At 43.8% G+C, this 17,388-nt stretch overlaps 1 protein-coding gene across 12 annotated transcripts in view; it reads right to left on the bottom strand.

Moving 5' to 3' along the window:
* The window catches only part of AKAP13 (A-kinase anchoring protein 13), a 223,929-nt gene that overhangs the window by 103,769 nt on the left and 102,772 nt on the right, over positions 1-17,388 (bottom strand). For 11 of the 12 annotated variants that reach the window (XM_036013131.1, XM_036013126.1, XM_036013123.1 and 8 more), the window contains 3 exons: positions 10,491-10,689; positions 4,811-7,940; positions 1,147-1,283 (listed from right to left, as the gene is read on the bottom strand). In XM_036013131.1, the coding sequence (XP_035869024.1) occupies positions 1,147-1,283; positions 4,811-7,940; positions 10,491-10,689 (3,466 nt within the window). The remainder of the gene's footprint in view (positions 1-1,146; positions 1,284-4,810; positions 7,941-10,490; positions 10,690-17,388) is intronic. The other variant, XM_036013132.1, reaches the window with a different exon arrangement.

Raw genomic sequence — 17,388 nt, 5'->3', positions numbered from 1 at the left:
TGAGAGGCAATATGATTTAGTCCAGTAAACTGATTTTCAGCTTCTAAAAGTTTTTTTTAATTTTTAACCAGTGTGAAATCTAAAACTGAAAACAATGTTTCTCTACAAGTTTCCTTGCTTTAAAAGAGAAGAAAAGTAGTTTCAAGAAACTTAAGAAAACCAGTTTTTAAAACTTACTGAATATCAAATACAGAATCACCATATGATGTAGGAAATCCACTACTAGGTATATGAAAACATAAGTCCATACAAACTTGTATACAAGTATTCAAAGCAGTATTATTCGCAATGGCCCAAAAACAATCCAATGTACAACATGGTATATCCATACAATGGCATATTAGTTAATAATAAGAAATGAAATACTGATCAATGTCACAACACGGGTGACCCTGGACACAGTATGCTAAGTGAAAGAAACCAGTCACAGACAGCCACATACTGTAAAACTCCATTTATGCGCAGTTCCATAATGGACGAATCCACGGAGACAGATTAGTAATCGCCGGGAGCTAGGGCGGTAGGAGCAGTGAACTGGTAATAAAGGTGGGGTTTCTTTTGTGGGGTGACGGTAATGTTCTAAAATTAGGCAGTGATGACAGCTGCACGACTCTGTAAATGTATTACAAACTTCACGTGAAGGGTGCATTTTATGGTATGTGAATTACATCTCAATAAAGCTGTTAGGAGAAAAACTACTAAGCATTTTTGCCATCATTAAATAGGACACACTTCATCTTGTACACAGATAATGTTGAACTGTAAGTTAAAATCACATTTGTACTGGTGTCAGTTTCCATAGAAAGAAAAAAAAGAGATCCCTTTGGTGGTAATTCTCATTTTGTGACACATTAAACTTGATGACAAACCGAAAGTCTTGTGATCACAGGGAACATCTCTCTCATTACAATCTCCTGGGGATCCCTTCAGAGAGACCCACTATGGAACCCTGCCCTGTGATGCGCACCATTTATGAAAGCTTAACTGTAACAACACATCCAGGTTTATATGTAATAAAACAAGAGAGAAGGGAGAAAATACTACTGTGAAAAAAAAATCCCCAAAACGAAAAAAACAAGACGTAAATCAGACGCACCAGACCAGACCAACCACAGTTTGCGCTGGCACAGACTCGAGGCCACTTACCGCCTGGGTCTTCGGGCCTTGCCTGGCCACCGCAGGCATAGCGGCTGTGTCGCCTACAGCCACCTCCTCAGAAACCGAACTCCCCCTGGTGTCCCTCAGAAAATCCACTTCATCGTCAGCTTTGGTGTCCGGCATTTCTGAAGAGAACACGGGGGTTACAAAGTACAAATGAAACATTGATCTCTGTGCCTATTTCTACAACATGCGCCAGGTTTTGTGTATTTTGTTTGTTTTTGCTTTGGGGCTAAAACGGAAAAATAATGCTTTTGCTTTCAGGAGCTGGTGTCATTTCTGACCTTTATCACATGGCTGTGTGGTTTCCCTAGCCTTCCTACGGGTCTTATAGCTAAGGGAAGGCCCAGTGCAAAGCCTGCTGAACTTCCATTTTCGCTGCTGGCTTTTCATGACAAATCTGAGTGTGGTGCTGACTTGCACGGGGAAAAGCACAGTCACAAGCTCGCAGGTAACAGAGTAACAGTTGAAACTGGGTGGTCCGTTCTGACCATCATCCTTTGCACAGGACAGGAAAGAAAGGACCACTGAGAATGAGATAAAGGCTGTGGGGCGAGTCTTTCTTTAAAAAAATACTGCATACATTCATCTACACAGAATTGCCAATGATAAGACTGAACTAGTCTAGTAAGTTATTTTTTTGTTTTAACTTTTGTTTCTTCCCAAACCAAGACACAGCCACAAACTAGCAGTTCCTTTTTTTTTAAGAAAAAATTTGTACGTGTCTTCTTTAGAATTATACTCAACACAGACCAAAGCGTAGTGGTTCTTGTTACCTGACCACCATATGGTCAAGCAAATACAGGAAGGAAGTGATAAAATAATGTCCGAAGCAAATTTAGGCTTTGGTATTTCTTACAAGGGGACTGGTGACTTACCAGCCAAATTCACCTTGATAAAACACTTACAAATGGAACTATTGTCTCACTTCCATGTGGAAACTTTTCTGTTATTAATGCCACTGCTCTGGCAGAGAAAACTGTCACCTCCACCAAAAAGCAAAGAGGTTGCTTTCACCAAAGAATAAATTATGTGAGGATTCTGTTCTAAGAGCGCATTGTGACATATGCTCTTAGGTCAACCTTAGATTTAGCCAAGTTACATTTCTATAATCAAACATTATCTTTCTTTGCTCTTATATGATCTCACTAGTACTTTAAAAATAGGCAAGAAAACCAAGAACCAAAATCTGTCCTAAAAAATGTGATTGAATTTTGAAAATCTGACCAAGGGATACCCTGACCAAGTAATACCCTTAGAAGTATTCCTTGACTGAAAATAATTCAAAGTGAGTCCGAGTATTTTTTTTTCATTGTTTTGAGTTTCATTTTGTTTATTTGGGGATGTGATTTTTGGCACAACCTTGCTATCCTAGACCCACCGACTGATAATACGTATGTTTGGCAAGCAGCAACCAGTCACAGTGGTAAACAGTGATTACCGAGACCTGCCAGGTGCTGGCAGCCTCTGCGCCAGGCCTGCCTCAGGCACTGACCCCCAACTGCCCAGGGCACTGCGATCAATGCTCTCGATGGGTGAAGGGCCACATGCCCTCTCTCTGACTGCAGGCTGTGTTCGCCCATTCCAGTTTCTCTCCGGCTTGGTCTACAGCAGCGTATAGAAAGAAGCAGAAGCCAGGGCCACAGGGCTCCTTCCAAACCAGCAATTAAAGTCATGTCTCTTCATTCACAAAACAGGATGGTTATATTCAGGATGGAATATACACTTCCTAGAAAAATACCCTGTTGCTCTGAGATCACACTCAGGTGCTTTTCTCCAGGGCAATGTGACCAGGGACTTTCCCCAATCCAGGCTACTTTCTGAAGAAAGCACAGATTTTCACCACTGGCTGCGGGACCATGAGCCCTGAGCACACATGACTCCTCTTGGCAGCAGGACCAGAGGCTCGCCCACGCGTATCAACAAACCCCAAATCCAGAAGTACAGCTGAAATGGCATTCATCTCGTTTCCTTCCTAAAACCTTGAAATTTAAAAAACCATTTCTTAGCATCTTCACTGTCTTTATGTGCTAATAACTATCAAAGTCTGACATTCTCCCTAGAGTCCACCTTTGCTCACAGGGCACTAGAGACACAAAGCTCATCCAGTTCTCACTTGCTCGGGTTAAGTCCTGATTACTAATTCCAGCCCATGTGGCCAAAGACGCAGTGCCCGAGTGAAAGGAACACAGCCAGGCATCAGCTTACAGCCCTGCCCATTCCTCTGAAATGTCAACCTGCCAGGGCCCCCAAAATAGACTTGTTGTTGTATCTTGTTTTAAAAATCGGAGACCTTCTCATTTAAATTCTGAGACAGCAGCCAACAAAGTTCTATCACTAACAACCAAAACATTAATAAACTGAAATCACCAAAACATACTACCACAGGGTTCTTAAATCTCTCAGTTGGTGGTGGGGGGGGGGGTGGTAATTATAAATGGTTAAAAAAAGATTAATCGGGGAAAATGACAATCGTGTTTGCACTGCTCCATTTCCTTAGCAACTTCTTTTCTTGTTCTATTTGTTCAATTGTCTACACAACCCACCCCTACACCCTCAACACATATTACACATAAAGGGATTTTCAAAAATTAGCAATAAGACAATCAAACAACAAAAAGAAAACAGGCTAGTTCTTACCTACAAAAGCCTGGGGGCGAGCATGGAGGCAGGTCCTCGGTCTACACCTGGTAGCAGGTGGTAGTGTCAAAGTGAACCGCCCTGACCTTGAAAGGCTTCGGGAGTAAAAACCGACTCTGACTCCAGTTTCAGCTTCGGCCTCCACCCCCAGCAAGAAGCTTTACTCAGAGAGCTGACTTCCACCGAGCAGTGGTGGTTTCTCTTTGCTCTCTCTGGACATGGCTGCCCACAGATGGAACCGGCTGCTGTGTGAGCAATCAGCTCGGTGCAGCTGCTTCACCAAGATAAGCAGACACCACGTCGGCCCTATGACAGCAGCTCACAGACTGGGCTGGGGCGGAAATCCTGCATCCTATCCCTGCATGGTGCAGGGTCCTGCATTCCCAGACTGCTGCCCCAAAGCAGCAGGCCACGGGGTGGGAGGTCTGCTCCTCAAGCAGGAAAAGGAGGGAGTTCCCTTCCCCCAACCCTCACCAATGACCTCATACCACTATTTGGGATGTTGGGACACTGGCTTAGAAAGACACTTACAGCTATTCATGAAACCACTCTGACTCTAAATTTGCTCAGAACACAGACTAGGATGACACGGAGAGGAAGGAGTTTTAGGCTTGTAAGTACAACACTTTTTTAGCACTGTTTTTGATGGCTCTAGAGAACAGGGCTGAGCCATGAGCATTAAGGCACCTGCTCAATCCCTTCAACATTTCAGAGCACCAGGGAGCCAGCAGAGAGGGTGTTGCAGGTCAGGAAGGCTGCAACTGCTCCACTGTGACAGACGAGCTTTTGCAGACTTCAACAATGAAGCCAGGAGTGTACACCAGGAAGCAAAATCCGTTCGACCCTGAGGTGATGTGCCTCTTCTGACTGTGGCGACTGTTAGCTTTGGCGACCTACCCAAGGAACATAAGACCTCTGGACAACAAAGACACCTGTATTTCTACCAGCATATCACAGAGACTCAAGGGAAATTGGCTCTCAAGTTGTGAATTTTGTATTATGCTTTGCTCACCTGTTGCCGGCTCACGTCCTTGACCAGGCTGAATTATCTTCTCTGGCTCCTCCCTTCCAGCAATACCTTCTGAGGGGTTCCCAGGGGCTTCTTCATGAAAACTGCCCATGTGTGTGGTTTCCTCAGGCGGGAGAGCGATCTCTTTCCCCGCAGAAGCACTCTCCAGCTGTTCAGTCCCTGGACCTGACTTTGAAGGACTAGCCGGTGACACGTGACTGATTTCCCCCTCGGTGAGCAGGGCGCCTGAGGCCCTGACCCGTTCTATGACAGCATCCACTATACGGCTGGCAGCCTCCTCGATCGAGTCTGCTCTCTTAGGCAGATGTCCGGCTCCAGCAGACACAGCATAAGGTGCAGGGGGAGCCCCCCTGTCCCTGCACGGGGCCTTGTCGTCACTGGTTGAGAGCCCTGCCTCTGCGGGGAGCCCTCTGGCAACGGGCTGCGGTAGGACGTGACGTGCGTCATCGCTCATTTGCGCACCCTCGGCGTCGCCCATGCTACAGCCGAGGCTGGCTCTCTCCCGCTTCCCTTTCTCCCAACCAAGAGTCGCCACCTCTGGGGGTGCAGCAACTGCAAAGTCAGTCTCACCTTTGTCTGGTAAAACGACTGGCAAACCCTGGATCACACTGTTCTCTCGGTTCAATGAGGCTCCTGGGATCGGGAGGTCTTGTGCGTGGCGTGATAAATCCTTTCTCCTGGCTTCCACAGTTCCTGGTAGAGCATTAACCACGGCAACATCCAATGCCATATTTCCACTCGCCTCACAAGCAGCGGTCTTCCCCTGGGCTTGAGTGCTTTCCACGCCAACATTCAGAGCGAAAGCTCCATTGCAATGAAGAGCCTCAGACCCACCTGGTAATAGGCCTGGTGGCAGAGGTGAGCTGCTCTGCTCTGCACCCGAGGCTTCCTGGCTTGGGTCTGCGGCCAGACTTGCTCCCGGTGGCACCGGGCTCTGTGCAGCCCCACCTTCAGTCAGCAGTGAGACTGGTGGGGCCACTTCCTTGTTATGTTTAGTTTCTGCGTTCAGACAGGCTGAGGGTGTGTCCCGTGAGTTACTGTGTTCACGCACTCGTTCCTCGGCACAGGCAGCTGAGCTAGGTTCTCCGTGGGCTCCTGGTAACTCCTGTTTAGGAGGGTCTGTTCTCTGCTCTTCTCGCAACACTCCCGAAGGAAAAGTGTCTTCCTTAAGGGAGGAACAAATCACTGCTTTGAACTTGTTGTCTTGTCCCTGAGCTGCAGAGTGTTCTGGAACCACCAGCTTTCTTCCTCCTTCAGTCAAACTGGAATCAGAAGCCAAAGGGGCCTTACCCATATGTAGCCCGGGAGAGTCAGTGTCCCCCTCGATGTTCAGAACTTCTGGGGCTGCTGAAAGGCAGGCACCCTCCTGCTCCCCACCAAATCCTATAGGGCTGGTGTTCCCCATGCTGGGCTGAAGATCCAGGGCAGTGGATGTGGGCAGGCCTGCTGCACTGTCTTCTAGTGGCTGCTTATCTGGATCACTCGAATCTCCGCCATCTCTACAATCTGTAGCGGTACGTGGTTCAGGAGTTGCTGTTCCCTTTTCTTTCTGGGAGGGGACAAGTGCGTCATCTTTGGTTACTGATTCACTGCCTGGACTCCCAGCCAGAGAGAAAGTCCTGCCTGATGACACGGCCTGGTCTGGCACTGACTCTTCCTTTGCTTTGGGGGAAATGGCATGTGGATGCGGAACCACCTCAAGCATATTTGTTAAAGATGTTTTCAAGTTCAAACCTCCTGCTTGGCCCTCTTTATCTGAAACTTCAAGAGGACTAAAACCCACATCTTCCTGGGTGCCTCTTACAGAGTCAGGGGTGGCTTGGTTAGCCTGTGGGACTTCCGAGAAGACAGCAGTGGGTGCATGCTGCGCGTCGGGCAGTCCTGTGATGGTGCTTCCAGGCTGGGTAACTACGCCATCACAGTGCTTCGAAGCTAACGCACCCCCAGAAGTCACTGTGCCCTGTCGACGGGCAGAGGCAGCACAAAGTTTCTCGTCACCAGTTGCAGAGCAGATGGGTGGTTTGCCGTTTTGGCTCTGAACATGAGATGAATTCGCTTCTGATTTCTGGTTTGGCATAACATCTTTTTGTGGCCCAGGGAAGGCTGAACCAGTGAGCGACACTGTCCCGCATGTGTTTGCTAAGGGAGTGTGTGGTTGGAAGCCGTCTGCAATCTTGTCATTTGCAGCAGCTGGAACGATGAGTGGGTTCTGATCTGCTGCAGCACCCACGCCCCCTTCACAAAGTCTTGAAGTTTCAGTTTCTGCAGTTTTTTCAATAGAGGTTTCTCCATTACTCAATTCAAGAAAAGACTCAGCAGGTTTGTCACCACCCAGGGGCCTGGTGGCAGAAACACAGTTTGAAACAACGGCTTTATCCACAGGTTTCCTTGTGCCGTTTACATCAGAGGCTCCAGGGGTGCTGACGTTAGAGTTCTCAAGTCTCTCCTCTGTACTTTGCCCAACCTCGAGCACCTTTTTCTGGGTGGTGGTATCCGGGGTCACGAGACCACGTTCTGAGACTCCTGCAGCCTCTGGGACGCTGGCATCGACTGCTGCACTGACAACTACCAGTTCGCCTCCAGGGAAATGCTTGGCTGTGCCTGATTCCATGACTGTGATTCCTGGCAGGACACTCTCTCCACTGCTCCGAGACTCGTGGGCTGTGGCCACTGCAGCAGATTTGGGTCTAGTTTCTTCACTTCTGATTTCACAGGACGGAAGACCTTCTGTCCCCTTCCCTCCACAATCAGACATGCTCTGAAGGCAGCTGTCGGGATCAGACACAGTTTCAGAGTCCACAGTAGGTGCTGGCTGCGTCTCTTCCTCTTTTTTCTCCATGCCTCTATTTTTCTTCCTACAGGAACAGTCTGTATTCTCTTCCTCAGCCACGCTGGGTAAATCGGAGGAACATTCCCCCTGCCCCACGGTGGTCCCTGAGTAGCAAGGGGAGCTCTCAGCATCTGCAGGGGAAGAAAGCTGCTGGCTGTCTGTGGGCATGGATATGCAGGGAACGAGTGAGCCATCTGTGTCTTGGGCAGTGGGCAGACCTGAAGGGTCCTGTGCTGTCACCATTAAGGGCATCAGATTGTCCATCTGCTTGAGGTTTGTTTTCTGAGAGGAAAGGAAAGATAGTTTATAAAAAACGGTTCATGGGAAAAGAGGTCAGTGACACCTATAAACACAAACCCTGTTGGACAGAACTCACTACCACCCCAGCCCTTCTTAGGTCACACAATAAGCTGATCTAAATAAATATGAATAAAGTTTCTCTGGTTCCTGATATCCCTTTCCTCCCTTGTAGCTACATATCCACTGGAATGATAAAAATGGTCAAGAATACACAAGATGACCATTTTCTGTGTTACAAACGTATTTTAGAAAGCAGCTTAAAACTGAGCATCAAAAACCTTCTTTTTCAAAGCACAGTGACTATCTTCAAATGGGCAACTGAGAAAGACATTTTTTAATCAAGTCTTCAGAGGTGACTTCCATCCTGCCTCACGTGTAAGTGGAAGCAAACCCCGACCAGCTGGGTAAACGTCCTATAATCACAAGGCCCAGGCAGAAGCTCTGGGCCCCAATTTCTTACTGAGTTACTTACTTTCTTACTGAAATTCTTAAAGCACAGTGTCCTTTAAGCCCCAGAATATGATCCAGTCAATCTAGCTAAAACAATTTTAGTTCTGTGTCTTAATTTCAAGAACAGTGGCATGGCAGATATTCTTTTATTTTCCGATAACATCAGTTCCTCTGTTGTCTATTACTAACTAAATAATATCCAACTAATAATACCTAAATCTTGATTATTCTCAGAGTGTTCTGTGGCTTCAGAATATTCTAGCTCATATTAAAAATAGTTTCTGCAACTTTAAAGAATTTTTAAAAATGTAAACAGATATAACCACTCCGTGGTAATGGTTAAAATAATCACGGTTGATCAAACTGACGGAAAATGCCATGCGCTATAAAAATATTAACTACGAAGACCAAAGTGAATCAGAAAAAAATAATTATAACATGATGTGGAAAAAAATTCAATCCTTGATCTAAAGTTATAATTATGCAGAAATCACATACACATGTAGACAAGGCTTAGGAAAAATGGAGAATAAACAACTACAGATGATCTTTAAGGCAAGTGTACCTTTATATCACAATTTCAGGAATTCTTGTAATAACCCTGTTCGGTACATAAAAATTATTTTTATTTGCCCTTAACTCATTATGTGATGTTTTGCGATAATTTCATGCACAGTTACTGTCCACTGTCCTCTCATCCATTTCCCCACTCAGGAGACATACCAAGTACTTTCAGTACGCCACCATCAGAACACTGCTCCTGCCTACACACTGGGCCTATGGTAAGAGTTCACACCCACAAATGTAAAATAGGTTATGCTCACTAAAGTCTTTCCAGTGAGACAGTACCAGGAAAATGGATTTCTCCTAAAAGTGCCTGTGCTATGCTCCTTAGCATATTCAAAACGACCTTGATTCCATTCCTAGTAACAGTGTAACAGTTTCCTAAAAAATTACGAGTTAAATTTAATAAAGGGTGAACATTCTAGAACAGAGATTTGGAGAAAAAAAGTGGTGTTCCTTGAGAAATGGTAGACGTTCCTAACCCATGCATCGTTTGACAGCTTTCATTTCTCATGATTTCTTGTCCCATACCTTGCAGGTACCTTTGACACATGCAAACTGGTATTTTCCATTGGACTGTGATTTTTCCCGTAAGAAAAGCTCTACAGGAAAATCTGAGTCCCTGGAAGTCAGGCAGAGGAAAACAAAATGACCCCTGCTCTGGAGCAGACATGGGTCGGAAAGGCAGAGGCAGCTCCTCGTGCAGCCCCACCACGGAGTACGTCGGCCTGGCCCCAGGAACGATGCCTGCTCCCAAAGAGGCCTCTGGCACTGAGCTGACCCTGGATGACCTTAAATGAAATTACTGTCAAGATTTTTCCAAATCAAATCATCTCTGAAATCAACTGGGTGGAAAAATGATCTAAACTTAGCCTTTCAGATGTTATGGCCAGGAGAGATGTATCCATGTGACGTTTATATTACCCATAATAAATACTACCAGGGAGTCTGTAATGTTTTTATCTCTGGCAACAACTTCATCTTGAAGGCTCTGAGTGGATTATAAAATCTTTATTTTTTTAGTGCTCTTTTTACCATACAGCTATCGATTTCAGTATAGTAGCATTATCATCATTCACAGAAATAGTTGTGAAAAGGCTTTTTTCTGAGTAGATCTGGTTCTGTTCTTTAGCTACAATATCAGAAGCTACTTTGTTCACTTAGCTTTATAAAGTTAAACCAACAAGTTTATAAAATTAAACAGGCAAATTTGCCTTCATGCCAGGAAAATGTAGCTCTGGTTGTTACATATTTCTGTACCTACAAGGTGTCTGTGTATCTCTTTCAGTATTTCAGACACCTGGCAATAAGCCAATGAAAAGCTGCCTCGGCCCCTATTGCTACAACCACAATGATAGTTCTGCATCCGTTAAGTGGTCACATTGAGTATTGCTAAAACGGCTTTCCTTACGGGTTTCACAATCTCTGAGGGAAGCATTTTCACTTTAATTATAGCAAGGTTCACTGGGGGAAGGAGTGAGGGCACAGAAGCCTGAAAATGGAAATGGTCCTCCTCACCATTAGCTGCTGTTGGATGTTCATAAGTTTAAAAATGTGCTCGGAGCAACTGTCTGCAGGAAATGGGGGTGCAGGATGTGACTGGGACTCGGAGGTTAACGTGTAGACGTCCAGCTCGCGGTGATGCCTCACAGAACAGTCTCCACACGGGATCTCATAGGATAAACTGCTCCAGGAGTCTGGTTCTCCAGCATTCTCCCTGCAAGCAAGCAATCTCCGGTTAATACAGATGCCTCCCGCCTCCCAGGCACGGGTTTAACCCTCTAAGTCTTACGTCAAATTGCCAGCCAGGCTGCTCTTGGAGGCTCTGCAGGAGGAGCCGGGTCTGGACAGATCCCCAGTGATTCGGGCGCACAACTAATTTCTCCATCCTCGTCACAAGAGACCACAAATGGGTTAAATAAAAACTATTTAACCATCCTCCCTGAGGATTCTGACCAAGATAAAAAGAAGTCTGGGATCTTAAAATAGTTAATATTATGCTAACAACCAAATAATGAGGAAATGTAAGGAAAATGAATAGCTCTAGCCTGGTTTTCAATAGAAGCAAGGTTTATCATTAGGTATTTCTCTTAAAACGGGTTACATCACACACTAATTACAGTCCATTCCACTGGGAAGGGAAGAACCCACACTCCACCCGTGCAGGGCAAGAGCACGCCAACTTCTGTTCACCTTCAAAACTCTCAAAGTCATCTACATAGAGAAAAACTACCACAATGCCGAGTCATGTGATACTTGTCAATACAATCATCAAACCCCATTTCGAATGAAGCACTTTGGCTCCAAAACTTCAGGTTAAATTTATTTCACTGAAAGACAGACTTCACTCAACTCGTATCATTACAAACACAACTTCAGTACAAATAAAGTCAACAGAGGTACAGGTATGTTAAAAAAAATTCTGAGATAGGTCTCAAAACATGAAATCGCTCTGTGGTTCTCTCGGAGAAACCAGTAGATTGATAAAGTATCCCAGAGATTCTGGAGAAGGAGGAAGGTTATGTTTGAGATCATTAGCATATTTAAAATGGAAGAAACTAAAGAATTAAGAAATAAACATGTTACCCACTGACAAAAATGAGAGAGAAACATTCCTACAACTCTCCTTCCAATAGGTATGATTTTGCAGAGAAAACACTGTCACTAACCATTCACCAGAGAATAAGTGGGAGTTGAAGGCTAAAAATCTGCTGGAATGGAAAAGCCATAGCAAACTAAAGAATCACAACCTGGCAGAGGGTAACAATTCAGGCAGCCCCAAAAGAAACCACCACAGTGTTCGCACCCAAGAGGGATTCCCCATCAGCGGCTTACAATGAAGTCAGCGCATGATATGCTACATGTTTTATGTATTTACCAAGCGGCTGTACTCTGAATAAAGTGACGTCCAACAGAAAAATTCCTGTAAAACAGTCACTTACAAGTTCAACTGAATGACTCACTTAAGAAGTCAATCAGTTCTACCATAGGTGGGAGCGGCAGCTTCTCTGGAAACTTAACTTTGAAGCTTGGTTTGCCATTGTCACTGACGCTGCTTAATTAACTGTCTGACCAACATTACTGGCATGTCTGCTTACTTAGATTCACATGTGTAGCCACACTCCAATAAGAAAAGGCCTTTGACAGCAAAACGTAATTTGCATACCATGTTTCAGTGTGAGCCAAATACAAGCTCAGATGGGGCTGCGTGTCAAGGCAGAAACAATTAAAAAAGTGATACAGTCCATTCCCAGCAAAATTAAGTTTTCTACCAATCTTGCCACTATTAAATCTCAAACCTTTCTTTCCCTTCTAAACATCTAAACCTCGGGAAATTCCCTGCTGTAACAACATGCTTACCATCTACCTCTCCCACGCTCTCCCCTCCAGAGGAATGTGCTTCTGTGGCCACGATTACCTCCGAGTGCTAATAACCCTTCAGCCTCCCAATCCACTGCCCCTGTGGATTTTTGTTGCTTCCTAGGCGGTCTGGAAGCAACAAACTGAGTAAAGACTATTCATCGCAATTGTTCTCCCACTGACTTCCATGACTACTGACCCTCCTCAGACCCATCTCGCCCACAGGGGTGGGCAAACCTCACCATTCTGCAGATATTTACATGCCAGGCACTACTCTGGGTGCTGGTGATACAAACAAAATCCTTGTCCTGTTGGAGCTTATGTACCCTTAGCAAGGGAGGTAAGAGCACTCAAATTAAATAAAACACCTAGTATTTTGGAAGACAGTGAAAGCTACACAGAAAAATAAAGCAGACATGAAGGTTGCAGTTTGGCGGGGGCGACACTGGAGCCAATACGTCTTCTGCTCTGTGTGAAGTGCTCCGTGAAGTGCTCTGTTCCGTGTGAAGTCATGTTGGTTGTTATTTTTTTATTTGATAATCTAAAGGAAGAGAGGTCAGTGCCCCCGTCTAAACAGTCAGGTATTACCATGTTTGAAAAATTCTCAACACACTGGGTGAAAATCGCTGTGTTGATTCATCCCCATAGGGGTTACACTTTCTGTAATTTCCTCAAAGGCCCAAGTTTTACCCTGCCTCCTTCATTCGCAGGTAACCTTTTCTCCCCTCCTAGTGAGAAGCTTGGGGCCATCCAATGGGAGCTAAAATGATCTTCGTATACTAACTGATGCCTCTGCCCATTCCTCCTAAGTTCAAGGATGCCTCTTCTAAACGGTGGGTCTGCTCTGTCTGCTCCTGTCCCCCTTCGGTACCTGCTTCAGTAATCATCCCTGATGCCCATAGTCTTCCACCTGCTTCTGGACAGGCTCCTTCCCCATGTACCTAAAGAATGATTAAAACCTCAGCAGTAGATCACAGTAATGTACTGACATGACTTCCCTGAAGGAAATGTAAAATACTGGAAATTAATCATAGGGTGGAATTAAAATAATACACTGTAAAGCAGTATCTAGTTTTTCAATGCACTTTCATTATGAACATCATTTCTAATCTTCCAAGTAACAAGGTCAACATTCTATGTATAGATGGAGAACAAAGTCTAAGCAAACCAGCCAAGGTTTCATACAACTAAGAGCTACATGAGGGCTAAAATAGGAAGTTCTTAATTCATTCTAAGCAATCTATTCCCAGGCAATTTAGTACAGCAACTTCTGTGAATTAATGAGCTTAAAGAAATGCTACAAGCAAAATGTTGCTTTACATTTTTTTTTACAAAGGTACTAAGAGGTAGTCTACTGAACACTTCTATCTTAACCAGTAAAATCATTTTCATGTTAGCACCCATCCCTAAACGGGTGTGCATATACAAAACAGTCCAGAAGATATGTATAGCCTAAGTATACAGAGACTCTTAACTTATGCTGTGTAAGCTTAAAATGCAATTCTACACCCTGTGAAACAGAAGGAAACTGCGTCTACATGAGGCAATTACCAAGACACTATTTCTCAGCACACAAAAATGTACTGGGTTCTATGTGAATGCTTGCTTTAAAATGTCCACATGGGCATTTTTCTATTATTGATAAAATGTCCCCAAAGGTCATTAAAAAATAAGACTACAGATGGTGTGCCATTGCATTAAAAATGCATTCTGCCTGGCACCTGGACTTCTCTATGTTGTTCTTAAGTTCACACTTCAAGTTAACTCAAAATATCCTAAGCCCAGAAAATGAATTATCTAGGTTGTCATCTTATTCATTCAAACATTCAACAAGTACTCGTGTAGTTATCTACTATGCTCCTAGATGCTAGAAATATGCCAATAAGGAAATAAGACAGCCAAGGTACCTACTATAGTGGAGCTAATATTGTAGTGGGCTGTAATTACAAGTAGAGGTAAGAGCCTTAAAGAAAATAAATCAGGGTGCTTATGGCAGAAAATTCCTTAGAGTGGAATGGCTTCTTCAGATAGGTGGTCAGGAAAACCTCTGAGGAGATATGACACCTGATCTGAATCCCATGAAAGAGCCAGCATGTGAGCTACTGGGACAGGATGTGTCTGGAAATGGGTGCAGCAAGTGCAAAAACAAAGGTCCTGCCTGAGGTAGCAACCAGCCAGCCAGTGCAGCTGGGGTACTGCAGCTGTACAGAGAAAGCAACAGGAATGAGGGGAATGTAAAACAAAATAATGGCACTAAAATATTAACTATCAGTATTCCTTGCAACAACTTTGATGCAGTTGTCAGTGTCTTTCCATTTTCACATGAGAAAACTGAGGCTTAAGGGACAATGTGCCCAGGTGCACAGTGAGTACCTGTAAAGGCCAGAATTGGTACCCAGGCTTTCCGCTTCCATGGCGATAGCTGCTCTGTAACAGTTTCAAACTCTGACAACATTCAAATAATACAAACTGTAATTCTGATATAGTATTCATGAGAAGCTAATCAGGTATGTTAAGTAGGTTCATTACCATAAATTTAATAGGATCAACATCAAGTTTTCAACTGTAGAAAAATACAAATTAAGAGGCCATTCCTCAGAGATGGGTTACAGCATCCAAACTGAGTGTCCACAGCTAGCCCCCAAACTCAAGATTTGCGTACGTGGTACAACAAAATTCATGAAGCCCAGAGTGCATTCAACTAATTCCCAGTGTTCCACCTGCTATGCAGCAATCAATAACCGATCCACCTCTGCTTCTTACATTGTCCAGCATGTTGCAACTCACGGAAAAGTTCAGGCTGGATGTTAACATACTGTAAAACGCTGTCAAATCAACTGCAGAGAAAAACATTTTTCCGGTACTAACAACACTAGTCATGCGGGGGGGGGTGAGGGAGGAGTTAAAAATACATCCTGGTGAGGTACAACTAAAAGTCACATCAAATGTCAGAGAATACACAAGGAAGACCAAGACGACGTCAGTCTGTACTCACTTACGGCTGCCCAAGCACCACGAATATCGCAAGCCCATCCTACTTGGGTCTAGGCATCATGCTGCAGCTTTGCCAGGTCGGTCCTGCCCAAAGGCGTGTTTTGCTGAGTCTGTCTGGGACAGGAAATGCAGCACCTAGTTCCTTATTTGAGGGCCGCTGCAGTATCTTCCTTGAAACCACACCACCGAAACAGTGCCAAACATCAAAGACCCTACACACTCAATCACAACTCTGCCAAAAAGGAGCTGGGGAGGCTCAAAGCAGAAGAAGAGTGGGATCGCCGATCCACCTCAAAATGAACAGGAGGCTACGCTCTCTATCTTAGGTGTTTGCAGGGAACTCACTGCTAGATGAGTTACGCATTAATGCACATGCAAATTCACTACACATTTTAGCACTGCTATTCTTATTCTCTCTTCCGTTTTGTGGCGATGGGTACACTTACTTACATTTCTCTGAAGCTCAATTTCCTCATCTGTAAACCGGGAATGCCAGCTTTGTTGTGAGATCAAATGAACGCAAATGTGAAGCGTTGGGATAGTGTTTGGCTCTCCCAAAGTGCTCAATAAATTGTGCCCACACAGGGTATACCATTGGGCTGGTACAGTTCTAATGAACAAAAAAGGAGGAAGTTTCTGAGAATGAGACAAACCAAAAGGACAGGAACCTTGCTTGTGGGGTAACTGTCAAGCAGCTACCCCCATATCACCCTACCACTCTTTACTCCCCCCCAATCTGAGGAAAACGGGGCTGTAATTCCCTCATGTTTCAAGGGATAGTGTTACAGTTGTGGGGTGGGCTGACCAGGAAAAAGTCCATCAGAAAGTGGACAGTGGTGCAGACATGTCACACTCAGATAAGGCTGAGTGATCATCTTATTTCCAGGGAATCTTCTTTCCTACCTCTCCAAAAAAGGAGACATGCTAAGTTTCTGAGAACTTCACAAAGCATGTTCTCATTTAATCCTAACAGGCCCATGAGGTCCACACTGTCACTTCTCATTTTATAGATGAGGAAACAGAGGCTCCTAGATGGTAAACAATAGGGATGCACTCGAGGTCAGCTTCACCCTTTTTAATAAAGCCAAACGTTTAAGGCCTACTGAACATGTATACATGATCAATGATCAAGAGACTGCACAGGCTACCATTGTATCAGTGCAGCAATATCACCGATATAAAAAGTATTGTGAAAGTAAGGAGTATTCTGTAAACATTCCCTACAAAATTTAAAGGGCAAATCTCCTTATATGCTTTCTATGCAGAAATTCTTCTGGTCAGTTAAAGCACAAATGTATATTTACTGTAAGAGCAAAATGCTACAATAATTAGTGATTGTGAAAACTTAATGCTATGCATAAAACAAGAGTTTGCAAATGGTTAAATTAATAGAGAAATAGGTTGAGAATTAATACACATGAATATTGAGAGTGCACTGGTCCTATAATTTTCAGAAGAACATTTTATCTCTTTTGAGCCAATTAAATGCTTATTAAAATAAATGATAAAAGAATTATAGATATTATACATTGTACAAACTAATTCTGATGAAGTTTGTTAACTATTAATTATATAAAATAAGCATTATGTAGAATATTTTTTTAATTTATATATATCATCTCACTTGTGCCATGTGCCTTTTCAGAAATATTCTATCTGTAAATTATTCATATCTAATAAGAAAAAAATTAAAAGGAGAATGTATGTCATCACTGCTAACTGCAAATTTTACAAAAAGGAAAAACAGCCAAATTCATGTGTAACAACTATGGTAAGTAATTCAAAATCCAGAATTAAATGTATGAAGAAATGTGTTAGGAATAAAATGAGGTACCAAATACATTTTGTTTTCACTAATCAAATGTCAACACAACAGACTTCACTAGCTACAGGTATATATGGACAAAACCCTGTCAAAACGATTGTTTGAAAAACTACACAATTAACAATTAAACCATTCTTGAGACTCACTAAACCAAGAATTCTAAGTACAAAATTCCTTCTAGAAGAAATGCTCCTGAAAAACTCTCCTGAATTAGTTTTCTGTCACCCAGCTAGGCAG

This window comes from Phyllostomus discolor, chromosome 12, assembly GCF_004126475.2.
Source record: "Phyllostomus discolor isolate MPI-MPIP mPhyDis1 chromosome 12, mPhyDis1.pri.v3, whole genome shotgun sequence".
NCBI lineage: Eukaryota > Metazoa > Chordata > Mammalia > Chiroptera > Phyllostomidae > Phyllostomus > Phyllostomus discolor.
Note: the sequence above shows the minus strand (reverse complement) of the source record. Positions and strands in the feature narration are given on the sequence as shown.